Source organism: Procambarus clarkii, chromosome 22, assembly GCF_040958095.1.
Source record: "Procambarus clarkii isolate CNS0578487 chromosome 22, FALCON_Pclarkii_2.0, whole genome shotgun sequence".
In the NCBI taxonomy this organism is placed as follows: domain Eukaryota; kingdom Metazoa; phylum Arthropoda; class Malacostraca; order Decapoda; family Cambaridae; genus Procambarus; species Procambarus clarkii.
In genome coordinates, this window is record NC_091171.1 from 26,065,549 (window position 1) to 26,080,221 (window position 14,673).

General features: G+C 46.9%; 1 protein-coding gene across 1 annotated transcript in view; it reads right to left on the reverse strand.

Moving 5' to 3' along the window:
- LOC123760890 (cation-dependent mannose-6-phosphate receptor) overlaps window positions 1–14,673 on the reverse strand; it is a gene marked incomplete in the record, with an annotated part of 87,332 nt that overhangs the window by 15,308 nt on the left and 57,351 nt on the right. Inside the window, 2 exon segments of the mRNA XM_069329614.1 lie at window positions 4,595–4,721; window positions 12,296–12,423. Coding sequence (XP_069185715.1) covers window positions 4,595–4,721; window positions 12,296–12,423 — 255 coding nt within the window.

Sequence of the window (14,673 nt, forward strand, 5' to 3'; positions counted from 1 at the left end):
CCTAACAGGAAGCAAGGCTGAGGCAGACGGTGAGTGTCACCCCGAGACAAGGGGACAGAGCAACCTTCAAACTCGCACAAGGCGAGGTGCGACTCGGAAATCTCCTACATTGGACCACTGAGCCCCAAAGAGGGTTTCCCAGAGCCCTTAGGCTGACTGCTAAGGAAAGCCCAGGTGAGGTACTGCTAACCGAGGTACTGCGAGGTACTGCAAGGTACTGCTTCAGTCTTCTGGACTTATGCAGTCTGCGTCCTGGATTCTTTGCCCTCTTCGGAAGACTGTTGTCTCCGGTCCGGCTTCTGTTGGGGCTGGGTGCCTGGATGGTGTTCCTGGACCTCCGGGTCACTTCTTCGCATGTTCCCCTCTAGGGTTCCAGGATTGGCACAGTTGGTGGTGGGGCTTCAGGCTTGCCGCTTTTGTTGCCTTCCCTAGTTTGTAATTGGCACTTAGTGTATTTACGCATCTTTACCGGATCTTGGTGACTTGTCTGCATCTGCTTGGGATTCGGTTTCTGGCCTACTTTGACGACTGGCTGGTGTGGGCTGCCACTCGGTTCGCATGTCTGCTCGCCAGGGGCGTGGTTCTTTCCAGATTGCCGGGTTCGGATTCCTGGTGATCTGGAGGACACTCCAACTGGTTAGGTCCCAGGTTCGGACCTGGCTGGGTCTTGTTTAGGACTCTTGGACCGCTTCTTTGTCCTTCCCTCCAGAAGTGTTGCCAAGGATGGTGGGGGTTCGTCCATCCGTCGGGCTCACAGCACAGTTCGGGAGTTCGTGGCTGTCTGGTTTGTGCTTCGGAGGGTTCGGGTCACTCGGGGCTCTCCCATCCAGCTCCATTCGAACCGTTTTTCGGTGGTTCATTGCCGGAATCACGGGGATTCTCTTAGGTCCTTGACCTTTGGAGTTGGTCCCTTCGAGTGGCTTATCTCCTGGATCCTCGGGGTTTGGCTAGCTGTACGCAACCCGTTCTCGCAAATTTAATAAGTCAATATTGACTTATTAAATATGTGCATAGGTGACATACTTAACATAATAGATACCCTTAAAAAGATTCATAGAAAACACCGACCTTACCTAACCTTGTTAATATCTTAAGATAAGCATCTTATTGCTTCGTAATTACAATTATTACCTAACCTATAATAGGTATAGGTTAAGTAATAATTGTAATTACGGAGCAATAAGATGCTTATCTTAAGATACTAACAAGGTTAGGTAAGGTTGGTGTTTTCTATGAATCTTTTTAAGGGTATCTATTATGTTTAGTATATCACCTATGCACGTAGTTAATAAGTCGATATTGACTTATTAAATTTGCGAGAACGGGTTGCTGTACGTTTCATGTCCAGGGTGTCCTATGTCCTGGCGGACGGCCTGTCTCTGTTCATTCCTCTGTTCACGGTTTGGCGGGTCGTCGCCAACTCGTTTCGTTGGCTTTGCCGGACGTACGGACTCCTGGACATAGATATCTTTGCGTCAGTGTGGTCTCGGCGTTTCCCATTCTGTGGCGCCCTTACCTGCCTGCGAGGCATTCACGGTGGATGCCTTCGGCAGGACTGGTCGAGGTGGAGTTACCCAATCCTCTTCTCTTGGTCCGGCTGTTGCTTCGGGTTCTGGCTCGGTTGGAGTCCTTCCCAAGGAGAGTAGTCCTCGTGGTTTTTTGATGGCCGGCCCAGCTTTGTTTTCAGACATTGCTTAATAGGTGTCTGAATCTGGGGAGTTTCCCACAGCTCCGCCTCTTTTGGCAGGTCAGACCGGTCCTGTACGTGACTAGTTTGGTCTTCTACTAGGCTCTTCACGTCCACTCTGCTGATGTGGGTGTATCACCATCTCTATGGTGATCAGGTGGCTGAGTTGATGGTGTCCCATCTATGAACTTCGTTTCGGCGACAGTATGACGTTTCTGGTGTTTCTATTCGCCATTTTCTTGCTCTTCGTAGGTTGTCTTCTCTTTCGCATCGGGTTGTTTTGTCTGTTCTTGGTTTTTTCAGGACTGTTAATTGATGCTTCTTACTGTCGCCTCGTACTGTGCGGCGCTGCTGAGCCGCTTTGGCTTGCGTTCGGGGTGGACGTCATATCCGCCACGTTCTGTATGCTTCTCGTGTTGTGTTTCACCTCCGGTCTGGTCATGAGCCGCCTGAGCTGTCCTGGTGCTTGATCTGGGTGTCCTTTTATCTTTCCTCTTCTCAGTTTGTGGTAGCCCCTTCGGTTCAAGATTGTTTTTCAAAAGCCATACTTTTTTGGCATTGGCCTCTGTGGGACAGGTCGGCGAGCTTCTGGCTCTCTTCTGGTGCAGAGGTTTCTGCTCTTCTGGTACTGGTGGTAGGTTTGTACGCTTGCAGCCTTTCTCCGTCCTTCTGGCAATGGTAGAGACGGCTGCTTTCCGGAGGGGTCCTTTGGTTATTGATGCTTGGTTGGTACGGCCGAGGGTGCAACACGTGTTGTCCGGTTGCGGCTCTTCACCGTTACCTGTGTGCCGTGGCTGGGGATGCGCTTTGGGTTGATCCGGTTCCCCCTCGTTCTCTGTTTCAGTGCTCGGGTTCCCCCCAGGTCATTCGCAGTTTTCTCAAGTCTACTAGCCTGCGGTCTATCCTTGCGCCCGTGCTGTTGGGACATTCGAAGCTTTCGCTGCCGTGTTTGGTGACGTCTTTGGCTCATTTCAGGCGTGAGGATTTGGGGGTTGCACAGGTTCCTGGCCGCCAGTTCATTTGTGAGCGTGTCTGCTCCTGTGCATTCTTGTGTTGCTTTGGGTTGCTGCCTGTTGTCTCGACTTAGCGTTGCAGAGTTTGTGGTGGCCGCCTCCCGGGTCAGCCCTTTCTTTTCCTTCTCTTTGGGTATGAAGCTCCATGGAGCCATAGGGGCTCCCCACAGAAAACCAGCGTTGAATGCAATGAAACGCCATTTTCTGGGTGAGCCCCGGAGGCTCCCTGGCCACCCTCCCTCCCACTGGTCAGCATTTTTTTCGCGTTGGTTAAAGCTCAGCTTCTGAACTGGTACTAGGCAGCCAGCGCGCGGTGAGGTCCGGGCCCTCCCCTCCCCCTCTCTGGGCGGGGAGGGCTGCACGAATAATCGGCGCAGCAGTAAAGTGTGAAGTTTGCTTGCTTACTTGTTTCTTAGGGATTGTAGGGAGTTTCTACCTCTCCATTTTTTTTTTTAGTTTCTTACCATGTGGGGTTTGTGTTGTTATGCCTGTAACACTGGTTAGGGTTCCTCTCACTACTTCTCTTCCTTCTCTCCCTCTACCCGTATTCTTACTTTTTATTCTCTACCAAGGGACTCCAAAACTTTTACCAAAGCCAACTCCACGCCACGTGGTCCTAAGACGATTGACCGACTTAGGATTCTACACCCAGTATGACGTGACCTAGGCTCTGAACAAAACCCTAGAGTTGCCTCTACGCTGCCACCACCAGACCAGTAACACAAGAGCAATGATCGAGGTCTGGATCGATCACGCTAATTAATCAACCTAGGGCTTGATCCCCACTATAAACGATGACCTTGAGTGTGGAATAAATTACACGGTAATGATAATTCCGATTCGATGTTAGAATCGGCGCCCAATCCAACTTTACCTCTATGTTTTCCAGCTAAGGATGTTGGGCTGGTCTTGGGGAGAGGTAAGATGTTTGACCTCTCCCAGCTGCTCGGCAGATCACACTGATTTGTCCTCGTCTGGCCTAGCCCAGACTAGAACATTGTATCCTTCCGCCTAGTCAAAGTTTTACCAAGTTACTAGCCAGGTTTAAGTTATAACAATTAACCTCTGTTGTACTTAATTGATCCAGACTGGTTGAATTATTTTACTGAATTAAATTACAAACATCTAACGGCAGAGCTGTTCCCGATCCCCAAAATGGTTATTAAAACTTTGAGAAATAGTAGACCTGTCAACCCTGCTGACCTATGACCGCCGGTCACTCCGCCTTAGAAGTTAGATCTGATTCGTGACGTCACTGATGGTGACTTAAACTCAATAATTAGAATACTCTTGATATTGTATCCAGTACTATTATACAATACAATTTTAATGCAAAATGAATAAAGGCTAATTTCTCTAAATTACTGAATACTATAGGATGATTCATTATACGCAGCTATGAACAAAGCGTTGGTTATTTCCACCGCGAATTCCCCTGGGGGGTCAGGTCACCATGCGGGCTCAGCTTCCCATCTTCTTTTGTCGATAAACCACTCTGGATAATTCTTACAACAGCCTAGTTTGTTACATGCCTACCTTTCTGGGTGCCAAACCCCGGTTGAAGGCAGATGAGGAAAACCCCAACCGCTAGGAGGTTTTCCAGGGCCATTGCCCCCTGAAACCTCTCTGAAGGGGCCAGGTTCTGGCACTGGTCCCTGATAGGTCTGAACTCCATAGCTAATGTCCTGGTCTAATATAACATACATTAGGCCGATAAGCTCCAGGGAGCCTCCGGGGCTCACCCAGAAAATGGTGTTTCATTACATTCAACGCTGGTTTTTGTGTGTGTGGTGTGTGTACACAGCTAGAGTGGCACCTTTAATGATAGCGGCATATTAAGGGTTAAGAATTGCTGACATGAAATCAAGAGTTTGCATGGGAAGTTACAACTTACAGCGAGCATGTTACCAACTCTGAACCAAAAAGGCCGGTTTGGAATCTGCTCAATGCCTTTAGCACCTTTCACTAAGCGTAAGTAGAAGAAGCCAAAGACGAAGTATCCAAGAAATGCTACCAGCAGTCTGAAATAAAAAGACTCGAATAATAATAATATACAGTATGCATGTATAAAGCTAACATAAGTATGTGTTCTTATAACAAATAATAATACACAAATAAATCACACTTGTGTGATTTATCAGTGATGAAATCAATCGCAGAAATGTGGGAATTTGAACCTTCAACCTGGTTATTCCAAAGCCATGCACCTTGGCTTTAGACCACAACGTGGTATGGTATACAACCTGGAACCTCCACATTGATTAAAATTATTTTCTCGTACACATCACATTGTGATTTCCTAGAGTATTTGAAGCTGGAACAAAGTAGAAAGCACCATTACCTGTACCAGAGTGCATGAGGGTTATATGTAATACCTGGACTGGCTTCATTGGGGGCTTCCAGATGACCTGTGGATTCAGTGGAATCCTAGGTTGTATAACTTATACCAAATCATAGTCCAAAGTAAGTAAGTAATTAATTATCAAAAGAAGGCACCAAACCGGGAAGGCTATGTAATCATAGTCCAAAGGTAATGTGTGCAGCTTGGGAATATTCAGGTCTAGGGTTCGAATCCCAGCATTGCTCCAATTGATTTTCTCAAATAATAATAAACAATTCACCTAAATACTGTAATAATAATAATAATTTTACTAAAAAATAAGGCTTGGAGCTTATGAAAAAAGTCTTTCTGAGCAGATAATTTAACTACTCCCTAAGGTATAGGATTCACTGTGTTATATTAAAAGTACTCAAGTCAAGCATGATTGATAGATGCCACAGAACAAAGTGCCACTGATATTTTCAAAACATCCCAGGTACATACAATGTGCTTAGTAGTCAATGGAGAATGACAGCTAGAAGGTTTGTTCATAAACTAATCTTAAATAACAACGCCCCTCCCGCTCATGATGTCACCTGTCAGTGACTTTCAGCGGCAGGCTAAACTAATCACTACACTAGTTTACCTCAGCCCACACCAGGTGGCACCACTGCTCCCAATACCAGCACCACACCACCAGGCCAGTGTCCATGTTGGTTAGCAGGTAGGGACAAGTTTTTAATGTAAGTTGAGCTTTTCCATTATTTGGATCTTGATAATCTTAACTGCACTTCAGCTGGATTAGCCACAATCAGTTGACTATGTAGTAGCATTTACAGGACCGAGTGTCCTTTGTTTTCTTTCAGCCTACATCTCCAGTAATTCTCAGTAACAATAGCATGTGGGTGACAAACTGTGGTGTTCCCATTTGAGACTCGTGTTCGACACATTTACTTTTTCCACTAATCACCAGGCGGTAGTACTGATCTCAACCCCAAAGTCCAGCACCTTTCCTGATGCAAGGGAACCTCTGTAAATAGAAAAAAAATGCCTAAGTGTAGCAGAATGTGCTTATCAGTCAATGCATTGTTCATAAATTTACTGCCAAATTTATGAGCCCCAACATGGATCGCTTAACCTCAGGTTGGAATTGGTGCCTTCCTGTCAACGTGGCTCACTTTACCAATCGTGAGTCCTCGCTGTGGATGCCTTTTAGCTGGACTGGTCACAGTCGGGGTTTCTTTACCTCTTTCTCCTGGTCCAGCTGTTGCTATGAGTCCTGGCCAGACTGGAATCCTATACCAGGAAAAGATGGTCCTTTTGGCTCCTTGGTGGCTGGTTCAGCATTGGTTTCAGGTGCTGCTTGCATGGTGTCTGAACCCGGACATTTTTCGGCTTTTCCACCTTTTTCAAAATATTGGTCAGGTGATGTATCTAGCTGGTTCAAACTTCTCAGCTCTTCCCATATGGTCTTTTTGACGTATCCCTATGTAACACCGTAAAGATGTTTTGTATTTAATATACTGTATACATAGTACACGAGTCAAGTCAGACAAGATTTTGAGAGGCGTCAAGTTGTCGGACCTGACCGTTGTTAAGAATTCACACCTTTAAGTATTAATGACGACAAACTGACCTGAGGTCAGGTTGTGTGAAATTGACCTTGTTTCTGCTAAGCCGATAATAGCCGGGTGTGTCCTTCAAACAAGCCGCTGCTTAAGGTGTGGCTTGATAGATGGCCTGGAGCTATCTACTTGTGGGCGGAGTTTAGCTCCCAGGTTCGCAATAAAAACCCAGGGAGCTGTACATTTGAGAGCAATAGGAGAACAGCACAACATAGTACAGCAGAGCAGAGCAGAGCAGTTAGCAGTAGCCAGTCAGGCTGGGTGGGGGGACTGCCTGTCAACCCCCTCCACCTCCTCTCTATTCAAATTAGGCTAAGTCCTCGGTGAGTTAAATGTGAAGGTGACTTAGGCGTGTTTACTAACATGTTGTATGATTATCAGGGGCAGACAGCTGTAGGGTTCTCAAATTCTTGTGTAATGACTCACTTTGTATATTAATCTTGAACATTAAGTTGAATTGCTTAAATTATGATACAGTACTTATGTGAAATATAATTGATGAACTTATTGTTTAAATTGTCTTTAACTTTGTTCCCTAGAGCATTGAGTTGAGGCGAGAGAGCCTCTGCGGTTACTGATTTGATGATTTTAACCCTTAAAGTACGCATCACGTCATATGACGTGTTGGACATTGTTCCAGTCAACTGCGCATCACGTCATATGATGTGTTGGAGTACTACGCAAGATTTAAACGGCCCGCGGATACACGGGGTTCACCATACCTTCATCAGGGCTCTTGTAAACAGACGCCATTTTAAAAAAAAATCGTAGGCCAAACTCCCGGGTGTTATTGGCCTCAGTATTGAGTGAGCAACCAAGCCTGACGCACGCAGCATGAGCTAACAGCACTGCTGTTCAGCTTGTGACCACAGCATTGCCTAAAAATGCCAAAATATACTTGATCATGCTATTATGTAGCGATGATGATATTACAGAAGACCCCTGACTGTGATAAAACTGACCAGGGTTCTGACAATAGCAGGATTGTGGTGATATTTAGTGCTGTGCGCCATGGAGGGAGGAGTAATGCTGTGGGAGGGAGGATGGTGGCGATGTCTTCTGACTGTGTGTGGCCACCTTTTATTGACTGCACTCAGCATACCAGCTTAGTGGTTCGCTATGGTGAACACAAATGTAGATACTTATATATAACGTGTGTATAGAGGGTATAAACAGCAAGAGAAGGTTTGGAACTGCCATTTTGGTGAGGGCGGTGGCGTCGTCTGCACGACGCCACCGTGCAGACGACGGTGTTGTTTACTGGTTACCACGCTGGTCTTTCGGCACCATACCAGTTTATTTGTATAAGTATGGTGAATAAAACAGGTAGATATTTATATATAATGTGTGTATATAGTGTAATAACACCACACAGTATTGTTGGAGGAGAAATATTAGTGCATCTGGCCTTGAGGGCGGCAGCCATCAGCTGACTGTGTGAGGTCCTACGTCTTTGTGCCTTTACTCGCCATACAAGCTTAGATGTACAGTTATGGTGAACAAAACATGTAGATACTTATATATAACGTCTGTATATAGTGAATTATAGAAAAAACAGTATTGTGGGAGGAGAATGTGGGTGAGCCAGATGACTGGAGGGAGGGCGGGAGTGGCTGGCTGGTACATGGCGGTCACTCCTCATTACTTTTTGACTCATAATAGCTACTTAGTGGTTCGTTATAGTGAACAAAACATGCAGATACTTATATATAACCTGTGCTTATAGTGTAATAACCGACAAAGTATTTGTTCAATAATTGATGAACATAATTGAATCAACAATATGCACACCATATTTTTGAGTACAGCAATGATTCACTCATTTTATTATATAAATATATCAAACTACACACTATTGAATAATATTACAGCAAAAAAAAACTATGAAAAATCTATCAGAGACATTGAAATAATTAGGTAATTATCTCTTTGTGGCAACTCCGGCCTGACAGCTGGCGAGCAACAGACCGCCTGGGACGCATGCTGAGTCAGCGCCTATAATTTGCCAGACTTCCCTGCCCTATAGCGGGCAATATATGCCACTTACGATTTTTTTATTATTTTTCCCGTGATCAGTGAACACAAATTAACAGGTTAGGAGGATTTTTTTTTTTTTTTCAAAATGACATGCGCCTGTGGGGATGACAGGATATTAAACCCCGAGCATGTTAAGGGTTAATGAATACATGTTTAGAGTTGATACATGAACTCCTTGGATAAGTTTGGGATATAGACAAGTTCTATTCCTTGTCTTGTATGCACTGACTAGAATGGATGGTGGCAGCACTTTCAACTTTTACTTCTGCCTATCTATCCTTCTACCTCTACCACTCCCTACTCCCTCTCCTCCTCTGCCTCTCTCCCACTTTCCCTCTCACCTGACGACACTCCTCACTCCTCCTACCTAATCTTCCCTCCTCTCTTATCTCCCTCACCCCAAACCCTCACTCAGTACTTCATTCTTTCTATTTTACTTTTCGTTTCTCTTCATTCTCCCCCCCCCCCCCGTTACACCTATTGCCATCTCAATGGTGAGGAGGTGACTGAATTCAAGTTCAAGTATGTTTATTGAGATAAGAAAGAAATACATCTCAAAGGGATAGAGTAGCTTAGGCTACTCTATCTGAATTGATGGTGTTCCACATGCATTTCTTTTCCTGGTAGCAATATGAAGTAGCTTGGCCCTCTTTCATCACTTCCTGTTCCTTCATGGTCATTCTTCCATCTTAATGTCAGTTTGAGTGTTTTGATCATTTGCTTACATTGGGTAGTTCATTTGGGTCTTTTGAGGCTTCAGTCTCTCTGAATCTAGAAGTGGCCCGTATTGGTTCATTGATTTTTCTGGGTGCTTTTCCGATGGGGCAGAGGATGTCTCCCGCTCTCTGCACCTCTGAGAGGGGGGAGCCAGGTTCTGGCTCTGGTCCCTAGTAGGCCAAACAAAACTCTGTGGCTGATGTAACCTAGCAGGTGGGAGCCATCTCAGCAAGATGGTGCCGTATTGGTTCTGTTCACTGGTAGGAAAATATTAGTAAACAATTACTATAAAAACCATTCACAAGAGAATGGAGTTGAAAACATTAAACAATCTAAACAAACATATGGTACCCTTTATTAAAGTTTCATAAAACCAGTTTTAAATGTAATGCAACGCCATTTTCTGGGAGAGTCCCGGAGGCTCCCTGGAGCAATCCAGGCTAAATGAATATGAATAACTTTCTGGCATCAGTCAATGTGCACAGAGTTCTTGCCTACTGGGGACCATTAGCTAGAACCTGGCCTTCCCCTCAAGAGGGGCACAAGGAACAATGGCCTATAGAAACCCCTGTGTGGTTGGGAGCATTCTATGTCTGCCATCGACCGGATCTGGCACACAGAAAGGTTGGCGCCCCAAAACAAACCCCCTATTTTGGTGAAACTATTGCTACCGAAAGCCGAACGAGTGGATAGAACTCCCTAAACAAAAATTAGCAAACGAGCCTGACGTCATGATGTTGCTGCACCGCTGTCTGCGCCTCCCCCTCCCCGGGAGGGGGGAAGGGGGGCCCCCAGACCCCCACGCTGGCAATCCACCCTTCAGTTCTTAGGCTGGATATCAAAATATGCGAAAACACTGCTGACCGGGAGAAAGGGAGGGATGCTGGGGAGCCTCCAGGACTCACCCAGAAAATGGCGTTTCATTACATTCCACGCTGGTTTTCTGGGGGAAGCCCCTTCGGATCCCCGGAGCTAATTACCCAAAGACAAGGAAAAACAGTGCAACGCAGGCCCTACGAGGACCAGGAACATTGATAAGGTAGCGAGCGGCCAGGACCCTGTTTGACCTCCAAAAACCCCGTGCCCGAATGTCAACCCAAGACATGTTGCCAAAGATGGCAGCCAAAGCAGCAAACTTACGCGTGTCGTGGGCACGAGGATAGACCGCAGGCTGGCTAGCCTTAATCCTGCGGATGACCTGGGAGACCCGAGCCCAGGAACAGGGAAGAAAGGAAACCAAATCAACCCAAAGCGCATCCCTGGCCATCAAAGCCATGGCGCGCAAATAACGCCGGAGAGCTGCAACCAGACAAGACATGATGCACCCCTGGCCTGACCAACCAACCATCAACAACCCAAGGACCCTTCCGGAAAGCAGCAGTCTCATCCTTCACCAGAAAAGAAGAAGACAGCTGCAACCAAACAAACCTGCCACCAGGACCAGAAGAGCAGAAACCCCTGCGCCGAAGGAGAGCATGAAGCTCCCTGACCCGACAGAGGCCAATGCCAACAAGAAAAGATCCTTTGAAAATATTCCTGAACCGAAGGGGCCCCACCGCAAACCGAAGAGGAGAGAGAGCCCCCAGTCCAAGGACCTGGGAGGCTCGGGCGACGCATGAGTAGGCCGGAGGTGAAACAACGCACGAGACAACTTGCGGAATGGAGCCGATATAACATCAATACTGAATGCAAGCTGGAGTGGCTTCGCCAGCGCCGCACGATAAGAGAACAGTATTCCGCATAAGATGATGGTCCTGAAACCACCAAAAAGGCAGACCCCCTCATCAGGTAGAAAAATAAAAGCAAAACTCCCGCAAGAGGACAACGTACTCAGGTGGAACAGAGCCGACCGCTGTAAGAGGAGAAAACTAGCTGTGCAGTACCCCGCACACCCCTACCAGTGATGAAAACTACCCCTTACCCAGAGGCAAACATGGGCAACAAAGACCCCAGTTGACTCCAAGGGCAGCCAAGTACCGAGCAGTAAAAGACACAGCTGGGGGGGGGGGGGGGGGGAGGGAGGAGGAGGGAGGAGGAGGGAGGAGGAGGGAGGAGGAGGGAGGAGGAGGAGGGAGGAGGAGGGAGGAGGAGGGAGGAGGGAGGAGGAGGGAGGAGGAGGGAGGAGGAGGGAGGAGGAGGAGGGAGGAGGAGGAGGGAGGAGGAGGAGGGAGGAGGAGGGAGGAGGAGGGAGGAGGAGGAAGAAGCCTGAGGCAACTTGTAGAAGTTGGCCCCAAGCCCCAAAGGTAGTACTTATAGGGCACTTAGGGAAGGTGGCTCAAGGTGCATGCAGCCCGAGTACCAAAGAATATTACTCCTGGCTCGCACACCACCAGTAGACACAGTCCACGGCAAAAGGCATAGAATCTGAGACAAATCGCAGGAGCCAGAGGCACAAGACCACGACAGTAGCACATCAACCTGGGAATTGAAGGGAGGATTGCCGGCATGGGGGTCTGGGGCTTCCTTTCCTGGAGGGGAAGGGGGGGGGGGGTTGCACAGACAGCGGCACGGCAACATGATGACGACATGCTCGTTTGCTAATTATATTGGGGAGTTCTGTCCACTCGTTCGGTTCTTGGTAGCAAGAGTTTCCCCAGAATAAGGGTTTGTTTTGGGGCGCCTATCTTTCTGGGTGCTAGATCCGGTCGATGGTACACATAGTATGCTCCCAACCACACGAGGGTTTCTATAGGCCGTTGCTCCTCATGCCTCTCTAGAGGGAGGATGGGGGGGACAGGTTCTGGCTCATGGTCCCCTGTAGGCAAGAACTCCGTGCAACTTTGACTGATGCCAGAAAATTATACATATCCATTCGGCCTGGATAGCTCTGGGGAGCCAACAGTGCTCCCCCCCCCCCCAGAAAAAAAAATCCTAGTGAAATGCAGAAAGAACTTACAGTATGAAGAAAATTGCACCACCACTGAGACCTTCCGATGATGGTGAACAAACACAACGGTGTCGCACAATGAATGTCGAGGTACACATTAAGGTGCTCTGAGAATCGTTCAACATTTTAATTTGCACCTGAAATTATGTTCATAATTAAGAAATATGACAGCAAATCTAGTGTTATAATGAACTTGTATTAGTAATGGTAATGTCATCTCAAAGAAATAATAAAATACGATAAAAACCCACACTTGTGTATTTGTGAAATTTATGTAAGAAATTACACCTAGTTTTTCAAACTCTCTTGAGTGCTTTATCAGAGACGTTGACTAGACATTGGTATGTACATATACTGAGTTCTTTGGGTTCCAAAACTATACTGAGCTCTTTGGGTCAAACATTCTGTTTGGTGTCTGTCAGACACCAAACAGAACGCCTTGAAGGAAACCAACGTTGTCTATGCCTACACATGCCTGCTTTGGGGACTGTAAAGCCCCAAAGAACTCAGAATATAGGCAAGACAATGTCTCTTTCTAGGCGATTAACAATGCATAAACAACAGGGCTCCATCAAGGATCATATAATTTCTTCTCACAACTAGACCATCACCAGGGAACAATGCACCCAGACGTGCGCCCAGAGGAACGTGTCGGGTTTGTGACGAATCTCACAGACTTAGAAACGATGGAACCCTATGCCAACAACGGCTGTGAGGGTTCATGGACGGAACCTGTAGAGAAGGAGAAGGCCCACAAGTCCCCCCGGCACCCCCACACATTCCAGCAAACTTCATGTCATCAGATGACCTCCTGGGGGCCATCAAAGCATTCACCACCAGAACTCTTCCCCACATTCCAAAAGCAGCGTGCCCACTTGTAGCCGGGAAATATACAGATCTGCTCAGGTAAGTGAATTTTTTAGATGGCAACACAGTAGGGGTAATTAGGTTACTTACCAGTGAAGAAACAATCGCCCCTAGAAATACTGCAACTGCTGACTCACTGAGAGTGAAGCACCCTCCCAGAGTACCATGGGAATCCACTGCTCGGGACACAAATGTCCCGGACATGGGACCTCTATTTCTTCAAGCATCAAAGGTATACAAAGCCATGTCATTTCTGCCAGGTTCAGCAGAGGATACACTGGAGTAAGACCTCAGCACCTCAAGGAGATGGCAAACCCAGTTCTCAGCGATTTTATCGAGACACTGCTGTCAGAGGTCACGAAGTTTGTTGACGACTGCCCCTCAGGAGAGATTGCTGAAATAGAGGGAGTATAGAGAACATGCACAGGATACATAAACGAGATAAAGCATCTAAATTATTGGGATCGTCTCAAAGCTCTCCAAATGTACTCGCTAGAAAGACGACGGGAGAGATATCAAATAATATACACATGAAAAATACTGGAGGGCCAGGTCCCAAATCTGCACAGTAAAAATCAACATACTGGAGTGATCGATATGGAAGAAAATGCAGAATAGAACCAGTGAAGAGCAAGGGTGCCATAGGCACAATTAGAGAGAACTGTATAAACATCAGAGGTCCACAGTTGTTCAACATACTCCCAGTGAGCATATGAAATATTGCCGGAACAGTGGACACCTTCAAGAGGAAACTAGATAGTTTCTTCCAAGGAGTGCCGGACCAACCGAGCTGCGGTGGGTATATGGGCCTGCGGGCCGCTCCAAGCAACAGCCTAGTGGACAAAACTCTCAAGTCAAGCCTGGCCTCGGGCCGGGCTTGGGGAGAAGAAGAACTCCCAGAACCCCATCAACCAGGTAACCAGATATCTGGGCTGATCCCAGATACAATTAAACCCTTCTTCAGAGCATCTCTCTGTGCTCTTAAGGAGGATGGTGGTGTCAGACCCATTGCCGTGGGAACACGCTTCGTCGCCTTGTTGCTAGGGCAGCTGTCAGAAAAATTAGCATAGAAGCTGCAATGGTGCTCCAACCCCATCAACTAGGTTTTGGTGTCCCCCATGACTGAAGCAGCAGCTCATGCAACATGAGCCTATATTAAGCACCTCCCAGAAAATAAAGCATCAAGCAATAATAAGGCATCAATAAGGCATCAAGCCTTTCTAGCGAGTACATTCGGAGAGCTTTGAGACGATCCCAATAATTTAGATGCTTTATTGCCTAATTAAATTACTTTAAAAATGGTTTCAACCAGGTAAAAAGGGATGTGGAACTGGAAGCAGTTCGAACAAGCTTTCCTTGTCTACTTCCCTTCGTTTCAGCAGGGTACAGTAGGGAATCGACACTGTTGTTAGGGAAACATGAAATTGTTTCTTCAGGTGTCCAGCAGGGAGACCCACTTGCCCCTTCCCTTTTCTGCATGGCAGCCATAGAGGTCACAAGCAGGTTGACCAGTGAATTCA